The sequence below is a fragment of the Coregonus lavaretus genome, assembly GCF_964263955.1.
Source record: "Coregonus lavaretus genome assembly, chromosome: 30".
Taxonomy (NCBI): domain Eukaryota; kingdom Metazoa; phylum Chordata; class Actinopteri; order Salmoniformes; family Salmonidae; genus Coregonus; species Coregonus lavaretus.
The window spans coordinates 1801684-1824720 of NC_140017.1; the positions used below are offsets into that span (position 1 = coordinate 1801684).

Genomic DNA, 23037 nt, shown 5'->3' on the forward strand with positions numbered 1-23037 from the left:
CCTGGGTAGCTGCTAAGTGCAGGGAAATATTTTATAATATTCCTTTCTGGTGGAGCTTCAGCGTGGAACAGGTATTTGCATCTGTGTGGCGCATGCCATGATGGAGCAAAGTGTCAGTCAAACGGGCTGTGTTACCGTAGTGAGTTATAAATCATAGGCTGGGCAGTCTACGGTCTTCAGAACTTCATAATAATAGCTTTAGGCCTATTTGACTTATATTGTTTGTTCTATATCTCATAAAGCTGTGATTAGGAATAGCCAATGCCTACGGCCTATACTCCAACTTTCATTTTTGAAAGTGGCAACTTTAGGACAACACCTTCTTAGGCTATTAGAATATTCAGGAAATAGGCTGTTTATAATTGTAACATGTCTTAAAGCCTTTATGATAGGCCTAGTAGGAGGAAAGGTTATTGGCCATTTGGTTTTCAACCTCGCATTGACGGCCAGGGTTTTTCTGCCCCGCACAGATACATTATTTCTTAATAAGCTTAAAATTGATTAAACTCGTCATAAAAATGTTCTAAAGGCTATAGATTTTGTTTGTTCTCTCTTATTATTAGTCCCCTGGCTACCCTACATTTTTAGGCTATTCAAACAACTTTGTTTTTGATGGAATTCATTGTTTGAGCGTGGCCAAACGTCATATTCAAAGCCTATCGAATGGAATATGAATGGAATATAGCTAAACACAAGAGAGTTAGGAATTGTCCATTATAAAACAAATGAATAGGTTTAGGATACAAGGCCCATGCACCAGAGAGGGAGAGCAACAATATTTTCTGACAGGACATTTTGCCCTGCTTTGGTGGAATTCTCTGTTCTGTCTAGAGTACATTACTCTTGAGTTCTGTATATAACATTTAATGAAATAGCCTATAGCAAAATTACTCTGAATGTCACTCGTGTGCTGCCTGAACTGACTCAGTTCTTTAGGTCCTAACATAACCGTGCATCAATACAGCATTGAACTATCAAAACATGATGCACACCCAAACAAAACGTACAGGCTACATATAGGCTATATTAAGAAACACTAAACACCCCCCAAAAAACTAGACGTTTATTCCACAGCTGGAAAGAGAAAGAGCAAGGCATGAATTTCACATAAGGTAGGGTTAAAAGGTCAGCGGGAGGGCAAATGGCCAGACAGCCTTCACTGCTAACTGAGGAAGAGATCCATAGCTATACTCTGCTTTATGCCAAGATCAAAGCCCTGGCCCAGTGATGCGTTTTAGCTTCTGACAGACAGGGTAAGAGTTACAACAGCAAACACTGATCCAACATGGTGAAAATGGAGAGAATCTCCCACACAAACAATACACGTGCAAAGTAGCTTTTCGAACCCCAAACAAAATTAACAAAACCTCAAAATTAAGCCATACTCACACAACAAAGCCTCAGTAACTCTAGGCTCAATCTGACTCTTTCCTATCATTCATACCAACAACTGTCTCATTGTCTCTGGGGGAGAAAAAACATCACCAAGCGTAACAACCTGGGGGGTTGAAAATCTGACTGCAGCCAGTCACTCGGGAGGCGGAGCACCCATGCAACCACACTGAACCTGAGTTGCTGCGGGGAGAAGACATCCGGTTCCTTGGACCTCTCCACCTTTTGGGGCTGACTGAGGGGGGGGGGGAGGAGGAAGGGGGACCACGTCGGGAAGTATAGACAGGTGTCATGGAGAGAGAGGGGAATTTGACAAACATGAGGAGAGTGACACAGTGAAAGGAGGAGAGTGAGGACTGAAAAGTGGATGAATGGAGGACAGGCAGGAGGATTTGATAGGTCAGTGGGACAATGAGCTGGAAAGGGTGGGGGTGGGGGGTTGGTTGGTTGGAGTGAACAGCTCATGTCTACAGTGATAATGTGAGACAACTGCGTACGTGTGTTTAAGGGGTATATTGTACACTGCTCAAAAAATAAAGGGAACACTTAAACAACACAATGCAACTCCAAGTCAATCACACTTCTGTGAAATCAAACTGTCCACTTAGGAAGCAACACTGATTGACAATACATTTCACATGCTGTTGTGCAAATGGAATAGACAACAGGTGGAAATTATAGGCAATTAGCAAGACACCCCCAATAAAGGACTGGTTTTGCAGGTGGTGACCACAGACCACTTCTCAGTTCCTATGCTTCCTGGCTGATGTTTTGGTCACTTTTGAATGCTGGCGGTGCTTTCACTCTAGTGGTAGCATGAGACGGAGTCTACAACCCACACAAGTGGCTCAGGTAGTGCAGCTCATCCAGGATGGCACATCAATGCGAGCTGTGGCAAGAAGGTTTGCTGTGCCTGTCAGCGTAGTGTCCAGAGCATGGAGGCGCTACCAGGAGACAGGCCAGTACATCAGGAGACGTGGAGGAGGCCGTAGGAGGGCAACAACCCAGTAGCAGGACTGCTACCTCCGCCTTTGTGCAAGGAGGAGCAGGAGGAGCACTGCCAGAGCCCTGCAAAATGATGTCCACAGGTGGGGGTTGTGCTTACAGCCCAACACCGTGCAGGACGTTTGGCATTTGCCAGAGAACACCAAGATTGGCAAATTCGCCACTGGCGCCCTGTGCTCTTCACAGATGAAAGCAGGTTCACACTGAGCACATGTGACAGACGTGACAGAGTCTGGAGACGCCGTGGAGAACGTTCTGCTGCCTGCAACATCCTCCAGCATGACCGGTTTGGCGGTGGGTCAGTCATGGTGTGGGGTGGCATTTCTTTGGGGGGCCGCACAGCCCTCCATGTGCTCGCCAGAGGTAGCCTGACTGCCATTAGGTACCGAGATGAGATCCTCAGACCCCTTGTGAGACCATATGCTGGTGCGGTTGGCCCTGGGTTCCTCCTAATGCAAAACAATGCTAGACCTCATGTGGCTGGAGTGTGTCAGCAGTTCCTGCAAGAGGAAGGCATTGATGCTATGGACTGGCCCGCCCATTCCCCAGACCTGAATCCAATTGAGCACATCCGTGACATCATCTCTCGCTCCATCCACCAACGCCACGTTGCACCACAGACTGTCTAGGAGTTGGCGGATGCTTTAGTCCAGGTCTGGGAGGAGATCCCTCAGGAGACCATCCGCCACCTCATCAGGAGCATGCCCAGGCGTTGTAGGGAGGTCATACAGGCACGTGGAGGCCACACACACTACTGAGCCTAATTTTGACTTGTTTTAAGGACATTACATCAAAGTTGGATCAGCCTGTAGTGTGGTTTTCCACTTTAATTTTGAGGGTGACTCCAAATCCAGACCTCCATGAGTTGATACATTTGATCTCCATTGATAATTTTTGTGTGATTTTGTTGTCAGCACATTCAACTATGTAAAGAAAAAAGTATTTAATAAGATTATTTCATTCATTCAGATCTAGGATGTGCTATTTTAGTGTTCCCTTTATTTTTTTGAGCAGTGTATAAAGTGTGTGTCAGGGTTTCCATTAGACGGCAAATGCCGGCTTTTGGCCGCGAAAAAAAATTACGGTGATAAAAATCACCAGGGGAAAAAAAATCCTATTGTAAAATAATGCTTTTTATTCATTGATGGAAATAGATTTGACTATAATGCTTATCGGCCTATAGGTTAATTTGCATAATTTAGTGGAATTAAATTGGCCTGTGTGTATTTTCGTTAGTCATCATGTATTTTATTTATGCAACACAACTATCACACACACACAGCCTATTTTGAGCGGGATTTCTCCTGCAGCTCCTCAGCTGGAGTAAAACATGTGCTTTTATAAGCCCATTCATTGTGCAACAATTCAAAATCCAGTTAAAAACTGTGTTGGTGCACGATTGAAAGGCGCTACTATTTTTTCTCAACTGGTAATTGAAGCATGCCTTCCATTCACCATTCAAGTGCAGGCAACAGGCTATCAGTGCGTCACACACCACTTTACAATGTGAGCTGGAGGCAGTACGCATTTTGAAAACATACTTAATTAATTGTTTGAAACCTGAATGTTTTATTACATATTATGAGGCATGACTTACCTTGCTTCAAAGTAGCCTATAGGCAAAATCCAACCATGTAAACGTGGAGGAAATGATTTTATAAAGACTTCATAGGCACCGCGTGAGTTTCAAGTTTGGGGACAATTTATCCTACCATTTCTACCGTTCTGCATGCTAGTTATGATTTTCATAGGCACATTTTTGTGGAACATTTCAATAATAATATTTTCGTTTCTAAAAAGCATTGTCACGTGGTTAATCAAAAAAATCTGAATAAAAATTACACAAATCTGAAAGTTAAAAGTCAACTAATGCGAGATCACCAGCCTCTGCCATATGGACATATTGATACACCGTGATCCATTGGCGGCTAAAGAAACCGTAAATGACTAATTAATACATGTATTAACAGAAATTAATGTAACCAAATGATGGAGATTAAGGGTACATTTACTACTGGTGACATATGTAAATCAGGAATTGATCAAAAAAAATTAAAAGGGCAAACAATTCACACAATGAAACAATCGCCACACACACTCCTCCCCTTCTTCCGGTCTCAACATTTTAAATTATACTCTAGACACATTACCTTCACACATATTTTAGATGCTTTTCACTGACAGCTGCAACTCAATAATCAGCTAGGCCTATTGCCACGTGCGCTGCCCAAATTGCAGTCTTCCCAAATAGGTGATTTGAAACAAGCCACAGCTATTTTTTTTATATATGCTAATTAGCCTTGATACCTCTGTGGCTAAGTCATGCTTTCTGGTGAAGTATTTTATTTATTTCTGTATAGACCGGAGTAAGTATATAATTTTGGAAAATGTATTTCCCTTTACTTCCCTTTTGGACCCACCGCTATGCCGTTTCTCTCCTGTTCTATTGGTTTTCATATCAACTTTCTTTTGTTGTCCAGAAGCCAAAAGGCACAATCCTAGTCATATTAGCAACCATCCTAGTTGCACCTTTAGATTCTCCCTCTTTCTAAGTTTCTAACAGAGATGTTAATCTCTGTCACATATGGAACTGCTATCAGGTGCGCTATTTAGAATGGCGTTTTCCCGCGAATTGCATTTTGATAAATGTTTGAAAATGACGTTTTATTGGCCACTTCATTACATGAGTTGCCATAATCTAAATGTGATTTCCATCCTTCTGAGCACCTTGGGTGGAGGCCCTAATAGGTTATGCGCATAATGCGTATAGGTCCGGTAAATTTACCAAATGGCCGGTAAATAAAATATCTTCCCGGTCACGTTGTCTGGCGCCACATTTTCCTAACGGAAACCCTGGGGGGTGTGTGCACACTTTTACCTGAGGAGTCTTTTTTGCGGAATCTGCTGGTCCAGGTCTCTCTGTTGTCTCTCCTCGCGTGTCATGCCCTTGTAGTTGGACGTCAGGCCAAAGATGGGGCGGGACCACTCATCTGTACAGACACGGCACGTATCAATACCCACTATCAATACTAATACTCTACCAATATCCCCAACACCCATACACTATTCACCTCTACAGAGGGACCGTGTTCTATTGCTACATGCTCGTTCGAAGCCACTGGAACTTGCTAAAAAACAACACTATGAAACAGGTGAGTGAAAATGAGATCCCTTTAATAACATAATTCCTTCTCAGAGTCAGACAATACTTGGTCAGCTATTACGTCAGCAAAACCCACATTACTGAATTGACATTTTATGTTTTTGAGCGCAGATATGTAGGCACTTACTGATGAGTTTGAGGGCGAGGTCCTTGTTGGGGCGCGACTCCTTGGGGTGTTTGTAGAGGAACATGACGGCTCGGCCAATCCCGCTGTGTTTGAGAGTCTCCTGACTCACACTGGGGAGCTGGGGGGAGAACCGAAAACCATATGAAAACACAGTTCTTTATCAAGATTCAAAACCATGGTGACGTTTCAGGGGGAGTCGGCGGAAATGCAATCCCAAGCATTTACCTCCTGTAGGATTTTGAGGAGATCCTCTCTGATTTTAAGGGCCGGGAGACTCTTGTCTGGCAGCGGGCCGATCCACTCCTTGATGGCCGACATCACCCCACTGTCGATGAATGTCTCCTTGAGGTCTTGCCTGAACACACACACACACACACACACACACACATCAGACCATATACAGTGGGGAGAACAAGTATTTGATACACTGCCGATTTTGCAGGTTTTCCTACTTACAACGCATGTGGAGGTCTGTAATTTTTATCATAGGTACACTTCAACTGTGAGACGGAAAATCCAGAAAATCACATTGTATGATTTTTAAGTAATTAATTTGCATTTTATTGCATGACATAAGTATTTGATACATCAGAAAAGCAGAACTTAATATTTGGTACAGAAACCTTTGTTTGCAATTACAGAGATCATACGTTTCCTGTAGGTCTTGGCCATGTTTGCACACACTGCAGCAGGGATTTTGGCCCACTCCTCCATACAGACCTTCTCCAGATCCTTCAGGTTTCGGGGCTGTCGCTGGGCAATACGGACATTCAGCTCCCTCCAAAGATTTTCTATTGGGTTCAGGTCTGGAGACTGGCTAGGCCACTCCAGGACCTTGAGATGCTTCTTACGGAGCCACTCCTTAGTTGCCCTGGCTGTGTGTTTTGGGTCGTTGTCATGCTGGAAGACCCAGCCACGACCCATCTTCAATGCTCTTACTGAGGGAAGGAGGTTGTTGGCCAAGATCTCGCGATACATGGCCCCATCCATCCTCCCCTCAATACGGTGCAGTCATCCTGTCCCCTTTGTAGAAAAGCACCCCCACACCATCTCCTCCATTCTTTACGGTGGGAAATACACATGCAGAGATCATCCGTTCACCCACACTGTGTCTCACAAAGCCATGGCGGTTGGAACCAAAAATATCAAATTTGGACTCCAGACCAAAGGACACATTTCAACCGGTCTAATGTCCATTGCTCGTGTTTCTTGGCCCAAGCAAGTCTCTTCTTATTGGTGTCCTTTAGTAGTGGTTTCTTTGCAGCAATTCGACCATGAAGGCCTGATTCACGCAGTCTCCTCTGAACAGTTGATGTTGAGATGAGTCTGTTACTTGAACTCTGTGAAGCATTTATTTGGGCTGCAATTTCTGAGGCTGGTAACTGATGAACGTATCCTCTGCAGCAGAGGTATCTCTGGGTCTTCCATTCCTGTGGCGGTCCTCATGAGAGCCAGTTTCATCATAGCGCTTGATGGTTTTTGCGACTGCACTTGAAGAAACTTTCAAAGTTCTTGACATTTTCCGTATTGACTGACCTTCATGTCTAGAAATAATGATGGACTGTTGTTTCTCTTTGCTTATTTGAGCGGTTCTTGCCATAATATGGACTTGGTCTTTTACCAAATAGGGCTCTCTCTGTATACCCCCCCAACACAACTGATTGGCTGAATTGAAATTCATTCCAGGTGACTACCTCATGAAGCTGGTTGAGAGAATGCCAAGAGTGTGCAAAGATGTCATCAAGGCAAAGGGTGGCTACTTTGAAGAATCTCAAATATAACATATATTTGGATTTGTTTAACACTTTTTTGGTTACTACATGATTCCATATGTGTTATTTCATAGTTTTGATGTCTTCACTATTTTTCTACAATGTAGAAAATAGTAAAAATAAAGAAAAACCCTGGAATGAGTAGGTGTCCAAACTTTTGACTGGTACTGTACACACATATACACACACAGCATACAAAACATTAGGAACACTTGCTGTTTCCATGATATAGACTGACCAGGTGAAAGCTATGATCCCTTATTGATGTCACTTGTTAAATCCACTTCAAATCAGTGTAGATGACGGGGAGGAGACAGGTTAAAGAAGGATTTTTAAGCCTTGAGACAATTGAGACATGGATTGTGTATAGGGTGACCGTATTACACCCAAACCGGCAGTCACGAGTCATGAATGCAGTCAAATTCCACGTGGCCGTTTATTCACGGTAATTAGGCTTCTCAAAGCTCTGATGCCGCTGATGGTCATTAGTAGCCTACCAAACTTGTTAACTGCCTGGTTCTCAGCACTCTATTGTCCCTCTAATCACTCTGACATCAATGCAAATTTGTTAAAAAATCTAATCAAACACTTAATGAGAGCCCATGAGCTCATGTTGCGCAACATTTCTATAGGCTATGCAATTGCGTGAGAAAACAGAGTGATGGCCTCTACTAAAAAGAGGAGGATCCCATCAGCTTTCTATAGGCTAGGCCTACTATATTTATTTTTCAACTTTCCTAATATTAAGTGCATTGTTTCGCTTTACAACAGGAGTATAGCCTACCTGGCTGGCATGAAAATGAACCACGGGAAAAGCGTCCTCCATTCGCTATTTAAGTGCATAGATTACATGTATTTTTCCCCTGCCCCTGCTTCAAGACAGGTGCATAATAATGGTCCATTCTAAATCAAAACAAATTTCACACATATATTACTTAGTATATGTAAAGACAATATTAAATCAAGAATAGTGTGATGGGGTGACAATATTAGCCTATCACTTGTGAACTATACATTATCACTTGTGAATGATGCCCAGCATAAGAAACTGCCATTTTTTGGGCAACTTTTTCTAATCAGTCGCACACCTCATGTAGCCTAGCCCATAGGCCTATATGTTTTGATAAGGTTTGTATCACAACTAAAGTGGCCAAATAACTTCTTAAAATTCAGCACATTAATCCGCTTTACAAGGGGTTTAGAGCCTAACCGGCATACATAAGTAGCGAGTGAGTTTCAAGTTTGGGGAAGATAATTGTCACCATAAAAATGCACTTTTATAATAAAAGCATTACATGCATAATCGCATTTGTGGTCACTTTTGATAATGGTGTTTTCCCGCTAATGGAACATTCCCGGTTATAGCCTACTTTCATGTGCGCATTGCTGCGCTTATAATGTGAAGAAATAGCCTAATTTATCATTATTTTAAGCTAAATGGTCTGATCTGTTGCGTCAGGCACATTGCGTAAACGTTTTTTGATGCTAGTGGTTGTATTAAATTGGGATCTATTGCATTCCACAACTGTCCCAGACTATGTTTTGAATAATTTTTTCTCGCACAGAATAGTTCAACTTTTTTTTTATTTTTACTAATGGGGGATAGTAGATTGACATAGGCTAGTGCTTTTGCTGTTCGTTAGGCCTGCTCATCTTGTTGGCTGACGAAAAGTCAATGTGGACAGTTCTTCCAATATCTTCAATATGCACCTCGGAATTGGATAAGGACACGCGCAGTTGCATCCCCGATGTGTCTGCCTTCACTTGTAGCCTGTGAGAAAGACCCGATCACGTGATGGAGAGCCATGTGAGTGAGGTGATTCGGCATGCTCAGCACTCAGGGCACAACGGCCACTGGCCGCAAAAGGCATGGATTTTTTTAGGGTGCATTACAGCCACAAAGGGGATGCCGCCGTGAAATTCCAGGCATTATCAAGTGCTTGTCAAAGTGTTAATGAGAGACTAAAACTAAGCAGGGCTCAAGCCTTTCAAGCAACTTTTTTTCAAATCATCATTAGAATCGCATCATGCAGCCTTACAATGTATTAAAAATCAAAACATATAGCCAGTGTTGAGAGGTGCCGTAACAGGATCCAGCACCTCTCAGATTTTACTTTGTTTGTTCCGCCACCTATTTGCCCGGATCCGGTACCTCTCGCAGCATGATTTATTAATCGTTTCACTGTTCGCACTGTAGACAGTTGAATAAAAGTGATCAGCGTTAAATCAAGTTGTCGCCTCGTTATTTCTCCCCAGAAAGACCATCATGTAAAAGCGCTGTGATCCTTCTGTGTAATCATCCTATCCTGCCACACTGATTCCAGACCTGCGCTCTTATTTGTACATAGAGGTTATGGGGAGGGCCGGTGTTGTAAGCAACTGATCTTGACACAGGTCTTGGTAGTGGTGGTCAGCTAGTGAGGAGGACCCTACGTAATCACGTCACGTCGTCTAGGCTTGTCGTCTCCCTACTGAATTTGAATCGTGGGAAAGCCAAATAAAAAATGGATAAGAAAAGGCAATCGAGTTCGAAGACATTTCTCAAGTCCAGAAATCCAGAGAAAGAGGTTGAATTGAACCCAGAACGAGCCAGAGAACTGTCAGTGCCGGAGGAGAGGAGTGAGGGGCAAACTGTTCCTGATGGCAATGCCTCTTAGCTAGCAGCGCTGCTAATCCCGCCAGTTCAGCATCACCACCGGCACCTCCACTAGCTAGTAGGCCTACTAGCTAGTCAGACTCAGCGGGAGACAGGGAGCTGGGGGGGAGGGAAGCAGTGCATCCACCGATGAAGTGCTTGGAGCAGGTGCAATTTGCAGTTCAAGAACAAGCAAACGTATAACCCCTGGCTTGTCATGCAGAATTCAAAGTTGGGCTGTACAACATGCAAAAAGATAGGGAGCTTGGGTCTAGAAACGACTGGAGGGATTAAACTAGCAAAAGAGTGGGTGGAATGTACAGTAAGTTAACATCCTATGCCTCAGACGTAAAAAAAACAAAGAGCCCTCAGAAAAAAGGTTTTTGAACATGCCCGAACCAAGGCGCATTTGGTGGCAGCAAGCCTTGTAGACAAGGCTAAAGAGGACGTCCAGGTTATCGTTAACACTCTAAATGGAAAAAATAGACACTACAGCCAGTCTTCAGAACAGCCTTAGGATGCTAAACATCACAGCCACAGGCTCACGCATGGCTTTGAGCTAGAAATTGACTCTCAGGAGTTAAAGGGACTTGACATGGGGAAAGTCATTGTGGGAGGTGTTGAAAACTAAGGCAGGACATTTTCCTTCCTTTACAAACTTGTTCTGTACTGTGAAGGTAATCTGAATATGTGCTTCATATTATCACATAGGCAGGAGGCCTATATATTCTCATGTGTGTCCTACTATAGCCTACATTGATTTATTTTATTTTAAGTTATATTCCGATATCTTGATATTTTTCTACTGCTAAATTGATGTCTTGAAAATCATATGAAATTCAGGTCTTGTAAACCCCACAGCTGAGTATGTGTGCATATGGCGGGTGTTCTGCAGTGTCGTCTAAAAATGTTGCTGTACATTGATGTCTAATTAGGCTATAAGAAATTCCGACTTGCGTAAGCCCCGCAGCTATGCTCAAGTATGTGGGCATACTGCAGTGATGTCTAAAATGCTTTGAATGAATCAACACCTTGGGAAGTGCTGTCCGTTTCACCACCATAGATAGTAGGCTACTTGGAGAGTGCTGTCCGTTTCACCACCATAGATAGTAGGCTACTTGGAGAGTGCTGTCTGTTTCACCACCATAGATAGCAGGCTACTTGGAGAGCGCTGTCCGTTTCACCACCATAGATAGTAGGCTACTTGGAGAGTGCTGTCCGTTTCACCACCATAGATAGTAGACTACTTGGAGAGTGCTGTCCGTTTCACCACCATAGATAGTAGGCTACTTGGAGAGTGCTGTCCGTTTCACCACCATAGATAGTAGGCTACTCGGAGAGGGCTGTCCGTTTCACCACCATAGATAGTAGGCTACTTGGAGAGTGCTGTCCGTTTCACCACCATAGATAGTAGGCTACTTGGAGAGGGCTGTCCGTTTCACCACCATAGACAGTAGGCTACTTGGAGAGTGCTGTCCGTTTCACCACCATAGATAGTAGGCTACTTGGAGAGTGCTGTCCGTTTCACCACCATAGATAGTAGGCTACTTGGAGAGTGCTGTCCGTTTCACCACCATAGACAGTAGGCTACTTGGAGAGCGCTGTCCGTTTCACCACCATAGATAGTAGGCTACTTGGAGAGCGCTGTCCGTTTCACCACCATAGATAGTAGGCTACTTGGAGAGCGCTGTCCGTTTCACCACCATAGATAGTAGGCTACTTGGAGAGCGCTGTCCGTTTCACCACCATAGATAGTAGGCTACTTGGAGAGCGCTGTCCGTTTCACCACCATAGATAGTAGGCTACTTGGAGAGTGCTGTCCGTTTCACCACCATAGACAGTAGGCTACTTGGAGAGTGCTGTCCATTTCACCACCATAGACAGTAGGCTACTTGGAGAGTGCTGTCCGTTTCACCACCATAGATAGTAGGCTACTGGGAGAGGGCTGTCCGTTTCACCACCATAGACAGTAGGCTACTTGGAGAGCGCTGTCCGTTTCACCACCATAGACAGTAGGCTACTTGGAGAGCGCTGTCCGTTTCACCACCATAGATAGTAGGCTACTTGGAGAGGGCTGTCCGTTTCACCACCATAGACAGTAGGCTACTTGGAGAGTGCTGTCCGTTTCACCACCATAGACAGTAGGCTACTTGGAGAGCGCTGTCCGTTTCACCACCATAGACAGTAGGCTACTGGGAGAGTGCTGTCCGTTTCACCACCATAGATAGTAGGCTACTTGGAGAGTGCTGTCCGTTTCACCACCATAGATAGTAGGCTACTTGGAGAGTGCTGTCCGTTTCACCACCATAGATAGTAGACTACTTGGAGAGCGCTGTCCGTTTCACCACCATAGATAGTAGGCTACTTGGAGAGTGCTGTCCGTTTCACCACCATAGATAGTAGGCTCCTTGGAGAGCGCTGTCCGTTTCACCACCATAGATAGTAGTCTGTTTACTCTGACTTCTGCGCTGCTACGTTGTGTTTGACTATGTGTTCCGGGACCTCCCTATTTACAAATTAAGCACTGCATATAGTCCAACGTTTGTAGAACAACTAAAGTGACATTAATAACTCTAAATTAAGCATATAGGAGTACCTTTTTCTTTGTTAACCGCTCAACACAGAATAGCTGCATGTGCGAACTCCCTCAAATTGTTTGGAGAATTTTATTTTATTCAGCTTTGTTCAATTGCATTCTTCATACTATAAAATAATGCCACGGAATTCTAAGCAAATCTTGTCTGCTAAATGAACTAGTGTAGCCCACAGCCATTTGTCATAGCCGGATCAGGACCTAACATAAGGACAACTCAGAGTATGCTATTCTGTTCTTCTGAAATAGAATACATTTTCTTCATATCATGTTTATTTAGACCTGTCTAAAATAAATAATGGATGTATTGTGAAGGTGTAGGCTATATTACATGGATTTATTAGACTTTTTAAAATGTAGATGTTCCAAAGGTCTGCATCAGTAGCTTGTGACGAAATTTCGTGACCGCCACAGCCCTAATTGTGTATGTGTGCCATTCAGAGGGTGAATGGGCAAAAAAAAAGATTGAAGTGCCTTTGAACAGGGTTTGGTAGTAGGTTCCAGGTTGAACGGTTTGTGTGTCAAGAACTGCAACGCTGCTTGGTTTTTCACGCTTAAACCGTGTGTATCAAGAATGGTCCACCACCCAAAGGACATCCAGCAAACTTAACAACTGTGGGAAGCATTGGAGTCAACATGGGTCAGCATCCCTGTGGAACGCTTTCGACACCTTATAGAGTTCATGCCCGACGAATTGAAGCTGTTCTGAGGGAAAAAAGTAGGTGCAACTGAATATTAGGATGATGTTCCGGTGCACCTGGAACCTACTACCATACCCTGTTCAAAGGCACTTACATATTTTGTCTTTCCCATTCACCCTCAATGGCACACATACACAATCCATGTCTCAATTGTCTAAATGCTTATAAATCCTTCTTTAACCCGTCTCCTCCCCTTCATCCACACTGATTGAAGTGGATTTAACAAGTGACATCAATAAGGGATCATAGCTTTCACCTGGTCAGTCTATATCATGGAAAGAGCACTCGGTGTATATAGACTATGCTTGTGGTAGTATTGAGAGCCATGGATGGACTCACTTCTTCAGGTGCATAACGACAGTGGGGAGGAGGGTCAGCTTTTTTAAGGCTGGCTTCTTCTGAGCGTTCAGTGTTCTGTCCTCCTGTAAATCACACCGTTAGAATGGTACACCCACACCCGCATTGAAGACCTATGACAGAACACACACACACACAGTTTGGGGCCAGAATGTCACCTCTGCAGCTTCTGTCATCTTGGTGATCATGGCGCTGACCACGTCGTCAGCGTCACTTATGAACGTTCCCCCGTCGCGGTTCCGTCGTCGCTTCCCGCTCTGGGCCTTCTTACGAGCCAGCATCACGTCAAAGTCCGACATGAAGCTGGTGCTGAATAGAGAGAGTCAGCCAGTTAGCCACGGCTCCACTATAGAATGAAAGTATAGCGGCAAGAGGAAAATCGATTGATTGAAAACATTGACAGACTTCATGAGATACTCACTCTTGGCCACCACCCCTGCCCACGCCCTCGTCAGAGTCAGAGTCGTCTGCCATTGCTTTCTTTGCCGAGGCCTGTGATTGGTTCTTATCCCCCTCCAGATCCTCCTGATTGAAACCCTATTGGTGCAGAAACATCAAATGTCAGCCGTTGGGATCGGGAATCAAAGATGCGGTATAGTTTCGGTGTCTAGACAATTCTCAAGAGTCCCTAAACCTTTGGGGTCGGTTTCCCGGACACATTAAGCCTAATCCTGGACTAAAAGCTCTTTCAATGGAGATTCTCTGTTGAGAATGCTTTTTGGTCCTGGACAAGATTAATCTGTGATTGGGAAACCAACCCTTGATGTTCACAGATCTGAAAGGACTTGATATGGTCAAAATACCATTTCACTGTATTTTTCTCATGGCAGTATTTTATGTTTCTGAATAACAAAAGTTATAGGCTAAATATGCTTTATGGTTAGTGGCCACTAGTCCAGTCCAATCAGATCTGTAGAAAGTGCAGGATGCTAGGATGCTAGGGGGACCAATGGAGCCAGAACGCTAGGAGAGGAGGCAACAATGTCACGGAGTCCCAACCTTCATACTTTCAAGCATGGTGGTGGCTGCATCATTTTATGGATATGCTCTTCAACAGCAAGGACTATGGAGTTTTTGGTGGGATAAAAAGAAATTGAGTAGCACAGGCAAAATCCTAGAGAAAAACCTGGTTCGGTCTGCTTTCCAACAGACACTGGGAGACAAAATTCACCTTTCAGCAGGACAATAACCTAAAACTCAAGGCCAAATGTACACTGGATTTGCTTACCAAGATGACTTAGAATGTTTCTGAATGGCTTAGTTACCGTTTTTACTTTGATTGGCTTGAAAATCTATGGCAAGACTTGAAAATGGCTGTTTAGCAATGATCAACAAACAACTTGACAGATCTTGAAGAGTTAAAAATAATAGAAATGGGCAAATATTGTACAATCCAGATGTGCAAAGCTCTTAGAGACTTACCCAGAAAGACTCACAGCTGTAATCGCTGCCAAAGGTGATTCTAACATGTATTGATACTTAACTAATCAAGAAAATTAGAGCTTTATTTTTCATTAATATTTACATTTTACATTTTAGTCATTTAGCAGACGCTCTTATCCAGAGCGACTAATAAATGTTAGAATTATTCTTCCACTTTGACATAGTATTTAGTGTAGATTGAAAAAAAGAAGAAGAATTAAATCAATTTCTGAAATCACTGTATCTACCTCAATTACCTCGAACCCCTGCACAGTGACTTGGTAATGGTACCCGTGTATATAGCCAAGTTATCGTTACTCACTGTGTATTTATAATTTTGTGTTATTACTTTTCTATTATTTCTCTATTTTCTTTCTCTCTGCATTGTTGGGAAGGAACCGTAAGTAAGCATTTCACTGTTGTTTACGAAGCATGTCTTGAATACAAATGTTTTTGTAAAGTGGGTAAAACTCACCGTAAACTCTTCCCCCTCTTCATCGCCTGAGTCACCAAAAATGTCAGCAATCATTTTCCTATACGAGACAGCATAGGAACCCTACAATCAGAACCAACCATACAACCTACAATACACACGCATCCTTTCAGTTCATATGTACCTATAGTTACATAGCTACCTCAATTACTTCATACCCCAGCACAGCTGTACTGTTAACGCAAAATGACACAACGACTAGGTTCCAGTTTAACAACGTTTACTTCACCGGATTACCACAGTACATAGTCGCCATCACACTCAGGCCAGGTCCATCAGAGAGACTACTACGCAGGAGTACTAACAACAGAGTGATAGCACCGTAATAACAGAAAGGAGTGTGTGGGGGGATCGGAACACTTACTCTTCCTCGTCGCCTGATTCGCTGTCGCTACCAAACAGTGTTTTCTCATCCTTCTTCCCCCCTTCCGCCTTCTGTCCATCATCCTCGTCTTCGCTTTCTGAGCCCAGTTCCCGCAGTTTGGCCATGGTTTTGTCGGGCGTCTCCAAGCCTGCGTCGCTGTCAGAGTTCTCATCGTCGGACACGGCGCGGCTCTTCTTCGCCGCTGAGGGAGAGGAGTCACCATCATTATGATCATCCTCAGCTCCTCGGCTCTGGCCAAAACTATTTTATTTATCCAGGAAGTCCAATTAAGGTCAGAATACCTCTTTTACAAGGGAGACCTGACCAACAGAGCAGCTCAATAAAAGAAAGACAGACCTAACACACCACAGTGTAGGAAATAGAGGGTAATTTAAGATGCAGCCTTAATCTCCACACACTCGCTTACTATCAGACTTCAAGATAAGGTGTGCATCTTAAAATGCCACCCTATTCCCCATACAGTACATTACTTTTGACCAGAGCCACCCAATTGCGCTGGCCCAGCTGCTGGTCTGTCATCTTACCTGGTTCGTCAGCCTTCTCCTCCTCACTGTCTGACAGGATGGCTTTCTTCCTCTTCACTGTAACGACACATATACTTTCATAAAAATCACATTAAGATACCGCCAGATGGATGGAGTTCGATACCTGATAGATACAGTGCAGGGATGTGCCTCTTTCACTTAAAAAAAGAACAATATGTTTTAGTTTAAAACAATTTGGTGCGATTCACTTAGACTTCTTATAAAAACACATTCATTTTCCATTATAAATTCAAATCTGCTGCTGATGGAGTACATTAGTTGGGCCTCTCTGAGCTGGATCTGTCGGAGCCAAAAATGTAAAAGAAAATGACATTTCTTGAGTTATCTTAGATTAATTCTGACTATTTTGAGGAAGTGAGGGAAGTAAGTATTTGTTCCCCTGCTGAATTTGTACGTTTGCCCACTGACAAAGAAATGATCAGTCTATAATTTTTATGGTAGGTTTGTTTGAACAGTGAGAGAGAATAACAACAACAAAAAATCCAGAAAAACGCATGTCAAAAATGTTATAAATTGATTTGCATTTTAATGAGGGAAATAAGTATTTGACCCCTCTGCAAAACATGACTTAGTACTTGGTGGCAAAACCCTTGTTGGCAATCAGAGAGGTCAGACATTTCTTGTAGTTGGCCACCAGGTTTGCACACATCTCAGGAGGGATTTTGTCCCACTCCTCTTTGCAGATCTTCTCCAAGTCATTAAGGTTTTGAGGCTGACGTTTGGCAACTCGAACCTTCAGCTCCCTCCACAGATTTTCTATGGGATTAAGGTCTGGAGACTGGCTAAGCCACTCCAGGACCTTAATGTGCTTCTTCTTGAGCCACTCCTTTGTTGCCTTGGCCGTGTGTTTTGGGTCATTGTCATGCTGGAATACCCATCCACGACCCATTTTCAATGCCCTGGCTGAGGGAAGGAGGTTCTCACCCAAGATTTGATGGTACATGGCCCTGTCCATCGTCCCTTTGATGCGGTGAAGTTGTCCTGTCCCCTTAGCAGAAAAACACCCCCAAAGCATAATGTTTCCACCTCCATGTTTGACGGTGGGGATGGTGTTCTTGGGGTCATAGGCAGCATTCCTCCTCCTCCAAACACGGCGAGTTGAGTTGATGCCAAAGAGCTCCAATTTGGTCTTATCTGACCACAACACTTTCACCCAGTTCTCCTCTGAATCATTCAGATGTTCATTGGCAAACTTCAGAAAGGCCTGTATATGTGCTTTCTTGAGCAGGGGGACCTTGCGGGCGCTGCAGGATTTCAGTCCTTCACGAAGTAGTGTGTTACCAATTGTTTTCTTGGTGACTATGGTCCCAGCTGCCTTGAGATCATTGACAAGATCCTCCCGTGTAGTTCTGGGCTGATTCCTCACCGTTCTCATGATCATTGCAACTCCACGAGGTGAGATCTTGCATGGAGCCCCAGGCCAAGTGAGATTGACAGTTATTTTGTGTTTTTTCCATTTGCGAATAATCGCACCAACTGTTGTCACCTTCTCACCAAGCTGCTTGGCGATGGTCTTGTAGCCCATTCCAGCCTTGTGTAGGTCTACAATCTTGTCCCTGACATCCTTGGAGAGCTCTTTGGTATTGGCCATGGTGGAGAGTTTGGAATCTGATTGACTGATTGCGTCTGTGGACAGGTGTCTTTTATACAGGTTGAGATTATACAAACTGAGATTAGGAGCACTCCCTTTAAGAGTGTGCTCCTAATCTCAGCTCGTTACCTGTATAAAAAGACACCTGGGAGCCAGAAACCTTTCTGATTGAGAGGGGGTCAAATACTTATTTCCCTCATTAAAATGCAAATCAATTTATAACATTTTTGACATGCGTTTTTCTGGATTTTTTTGTTGTTATTCTGTCTCTCACTGTTCAAATAAACCTACCATTAAAATGATAGACTGATCATTTCTTTGTCAGTGGGCAAACGTACAAAATCAGCAGGGGATCAAATACTTTTTTCCCCCTGGTTACTGAGTCTCAAAATGGACAAACAGTACTAACTTCTGTCTAGTTTTTCAAGTGAAGGTCTTTTAAGGGAGTATGCGAGCACACTCGTTTGGTTCACCTAGCATGCGGACACCTTTAGGTTTAAGGTTACAATTAGGATTATGATTAGTTTTAGGGTTAGGAGACTGGGGTTAAGGTTAGGTGTTAGGGAAAAGAGGATTTTGAATGGGAATCAATGTTTTGGTCCCCACTTGGATAGTAAAACCAACGTGTGTGTGTGACAAGTATATATCTATGGTGTATGCAGGCACCTGAGCTGAGCCATACGGGAGACTGGGCATCTACCACCCCACTATCATATTTTGGCAATTGATGTCACCTGTTAAATCCACGCTGCTGGGTTTTTCACGCTCAACAATTTCCTGTGTATCAAGAATACTCCACCACCCAAAGGACATCCAGCCAACATGACAACTGTGGTAAGCATTGGAGTCAACATGGGCCAGCAAATGTATAAAAAGTATTTTTATTTTTTTATATATACAAAACGCATTGAATAACAGATTCACTACATGGAACAACAGTTCGTCACCAAATAAAATCAAAAGGAAGTTTGTTCTGAAGTGTCTGTCCTTTAGCTGAGAAATATAATAAAGATCAGGAAACATTTGTTATTTTTTTAAACATGTATTTAACCCCTTATATTTGGCACTAAACAGTCTCCAAAAATTTTTTCAACTGGTACCGGGGGACCTTCAGACGAGTCTTGTGAGTCCTTGAGCACAACAACCAACATGTACGCGTTCGTGAGAGCCTCACATTTCCAAAGAGGGGTCATATTAGTGTGTTCAGACGCTACAGACAGAAGTTGGCAGATCGGCTGTACCGACTTCAGACGAGTCCCTAGACGCTTGTGGGGGTAGCAAAATGGACAACACCATCGTGTTCGTGAGTCTCATCTTTCCATAGACGAATGCGAATTAGATTTCCGTGGGGGCGCGGACATCGACCTTCTTGTTTAAAGCAAAACGACCAAAACTCTTGCTGATGGTGAACCTGAACAATGAAAAAAAAAAATGTATGTAAGCCCGATCAGCAGTATAGCCAAATGCCAGTTGTCTCAGCTTACCTTTATTCCAAAAAGAAATTAAACAGCGCATTTGATAACAATAACCTAGCAAATTAAATTGGTTGTCACTCAACTAATAAAGCCTAATAGTGTGCAAGCCATTTTACAAACATTTGAATGCTGAAGGTGACACGCAAATGTGCAAGATCAGGAATAGACCTCTCGTTGGTCAGCGCGCGAAGCAGTGCACAGTTTGACTAGGCTACTAATATTGCATGAGGTTGTTCGGCATGCAAAATGACTTGTAGATCAATAGTAGGTCTGTCCCAGACGGAAATAAATATTGGTTGTCTGTTCTTTTGACCAATTGATTGGTCGAAAGGTTAAAACACATATTTTTCCATTTACAGTACCAGTCAAAAGTTTGGACACACCTCCTCATTCAATGGTTGTTATTTTTACTATTTTCTACATTGTAGAATAATAGTGAAGACATCAAAACTATGAAATAACACATATGGAATAATGTAGTAACCAAAAAAGTGTTAAACAAATCCAAATATATTTTATATATTTGAGATTTTTCAAAGTAGCCACCCTTTGCCTTGATGACAGCTTTGCAAGCTCTTGGCATTCTCTCAACCAGCTTCATGAGGTAGTCACCTGGAATGCATTTCAATTAACAGGTGTGCCTTCTTAAAAGTTACTTTGTGGAATTTATTTCCTTCTTAATGAGTTTGAGCCAATCAGTTGTGTTGTGACAAGGTAGGGGTGGTATACAGAAGATAGCCCTATTTGGTAAAAGACCAGGTCCATATTATGGCAAGAACAGCTAAAATATGCAAAGAGAAACGACAGTTCTTTACTTTAAGACATGAAGGTCAGTCAATCAGGAACATTTCAAGTGCAGTAGCAAAAAACAATAAAGCGCTATGATGAAACTGTGTATCATGAGGACCACCACAGGAATGGAAGATCCAGTTACCTCTGCTGCAGAGGATAAGTTCATTAGAGTTACCAGCCTCAGAAATTGCAGCCCAAATAAATGCTTCAGATTTCAAGTAACAGACACATCTCAACATCAACTGTTCAGAGGGGACTGTGTGAATCAGGCCTTCATGGTTGAATTGCTGCAAAGAAACCACTACTAAAGGACACCAATAAGAAGAAGAGACCTGCTTGGGCCAAGAAACACGAGCAATGGACATTAGACCGGTGGACATCTGTCCTTTGGTCTAATGAGTCCAAATTTGAGATTTTTGGTTCCAACCTTTGTGAAGCATGGAGGAGGTGTGCTGGTGTGGGGGTGCTTTGCTGGAATGCCAAGAGCGTGCAAATCTGTCAAGGCAAAGGGTGGCTACTTTGAAGAATTTAAAATATGTTTTGATTTGTTTAACACTTTTACGGTTAGTACATGATTCCATATGTGTTATTTCATAGTTTTGATATCTTCACTATTATTCTACAATGTAGAAAATTGTAAAAAATAAAGAAAAACCCTTGAATAAGTAGGTGTATCCAAACTTTTGACTGGTACTGTATGTGTTTTAAATCAAATCAACTATATTCAAGGAGCTTGTCTGATGCTTTAAGCACACAGTTTGATTAAATAATTAAGACATACAAATGACTAGAGGGAGTCCGACCAGCAATTGATTTGATTGTGGAGGAGAGATTCAGACTTGCTGCGCTGTGTATTTTTTAAAGATAGCAAGTGACTGACTAGTGCCTCTCTTCATGCTGCAGCAACCACCAAAGAAGATCAAAGTGTTTATCGCGCTGTCCATGTTTCTAAAGCTGCAACATAATTACAACCATTTCTGACTTTAAAGTTCTGTTCCCAAAATCCCTCATTTGTTTAGGAAAATCCCTCAACCCTTGCTCTCTTTACTTGACACATGCACGCATCGTACGCACGTGACCAAATACCTATTTGAACTGGACTAGTATTACTAGAGAACGTTGGTTATGTAATTATTACTCCAGAATGGCCTTTATTCCAGAGGACAATTCGAACAGGGTTATTTTTTTCCAAACTGCCCCCTGTGATTCTTTTTTCAATCAATTGACAGTTATGACGGAAGCCTGAAGGTTTTATTCTAGGGGTGAAGATACATTATTTCAACATGTCCATGTGATAGGGTCACACTGATAACTCGAGCTTGGTGTCGCCATAATATTTGAATTGAGGAAGTGTGATCATAACCATTAGGATATTTTAGCGATCCGCAGTACATCTTAAATGCCCCCCAGCCTTAAGATGTGAGCTAAACAGTGCAATTGCACTTGAGATGCGTTTTAAGGCTATGGATGAGAAAGTGAACTTATCATTTCCAAACGTTTAGGTCAGTTGTACGCTGCTGCTTTGCGATCTATTAACAGCAAGGGTTGCATTAAATAGGCTCTATTTTTTACTGATGCATTTGGTATTAAATTCATTCGCCCAAAACATATAAACAAAAGCATTCACTGTGAAAGTTGATAGGCTACATGTAGGCCATTCATATATAGCTTAGGCCATTCATATATAGCTTATGCGCATCACTTAGTTACATTTATTGAATCCGTTATTGTTTTCTTGCGCAAACTACGAGCAACACCTGTCAAACGCAGACATTTCCCTTAAAACACAGGGATGTTGATTCGCATGGGGCGAGTATTATCAGAGGACCTTGGAGTTCACCAAAAAACTAAATTTTTCTGGCTGGAATTATTACTCTCCTGCCATGTAGAAAATTACTGACATGGCAGATTCGGACGGGACTAAAATAAATAAATTCATAAAAAATCCTACAATGTGATTTTCTGAAGAAAAAAAATCTCATTTTGTCTGTCATAGTTGACGTGTACCTATGATGAAAATTACAGGCCTCTCTCATCTTTTTACGTGGGAGAACTTGCAAAATTGGTGGCTGACTAAATACTTTTTTCCCCCCACTGTATTTGGGCTTGAAGTGACAAAACCGAAGTGCTTACTTCGTGCAAATTCGTGCCAATTACGTGTACATTGTTTTTCACCTACGTTTCATTTCAGGGCTGGGTTTTATTTGAACGGTACCACCCACCAGCATGGCATTGTTTATTAATCAATCAAAAGAGAATCATTGCGCACTCCCAGAAGATTGGCTGTGGCGTAAAACCCGTAAATTCAGACAGCTGTGTAACCAACAAACTGAAGAAGGCTGTAAAGCCGAAACGTCTGTGTACGCTATCCCTGATGCAGTACTTTCTTTTTTACATTGAATAATGAAGTAAGCTTATGCGACATATTTTTCAGTTCGAACCCATCACATCTGACTGTTTATTAAAATCAGAAACACCTGCAAAGTTCGCGATTCATGACTGAGCAATATAATAGATAGGGTATGTGCACCTATTAAGCCCACCAAAAATCTAAGTTTAGATATTTCTACATATACTGCCCAAATTTTT

At 42.7% G+C, this 23037-nt stretch overlaps 1 protein-coding gene across 3 annotated transcripts in view; it reads right to left on the minus strand.

The window, feature by feature from the left end:
- Window positions 1-23037, minus strand: part of LOC311105996 (uncharacterized protein) — a 35489-nt gene that overhangs the window by 2817 nt on the left and 9635 nt on the right. For 2 of the 3 annotated variants that reach the window (XM_084148251.1, XM_084148250.1), the window contains exons 5-13: window positions 16570-16626; window positions 16025-16226; window positions 15643-15700; window positions 14167-14282; window positions 13904-14054; window positions 13728-13810; window positions 5913-6042; window positions 5688-5805; window positions 5276-5387 (exon numbers count right to left, since the gene is read on the minus strand). In XM_084148251.1, the coding sequence (XP_084004377.1) occupies window positions 5276-5387; window positions 5688-5805; window positions 5913-6042; window positions 13728-13810; window positions 13904-14054; window positions 14167-14282; window positions 15643-15700; window positions 16025-16226; window positions 16570-16626 (1027 nt within the window). The remainder of the gene's footprint in view (window positions 1-5275; window positions 5388-5687; window positions 5806-5912; window positions 6043-13727; window positions 13811-13903; window positions 14055-14166; window positions 14283-15642; window positions 15701-16024; window positions 16227-16569; window positions 16627-23037) is intronic. The other variant, XM_084148252.1, reaches the window with a different exon arrangement.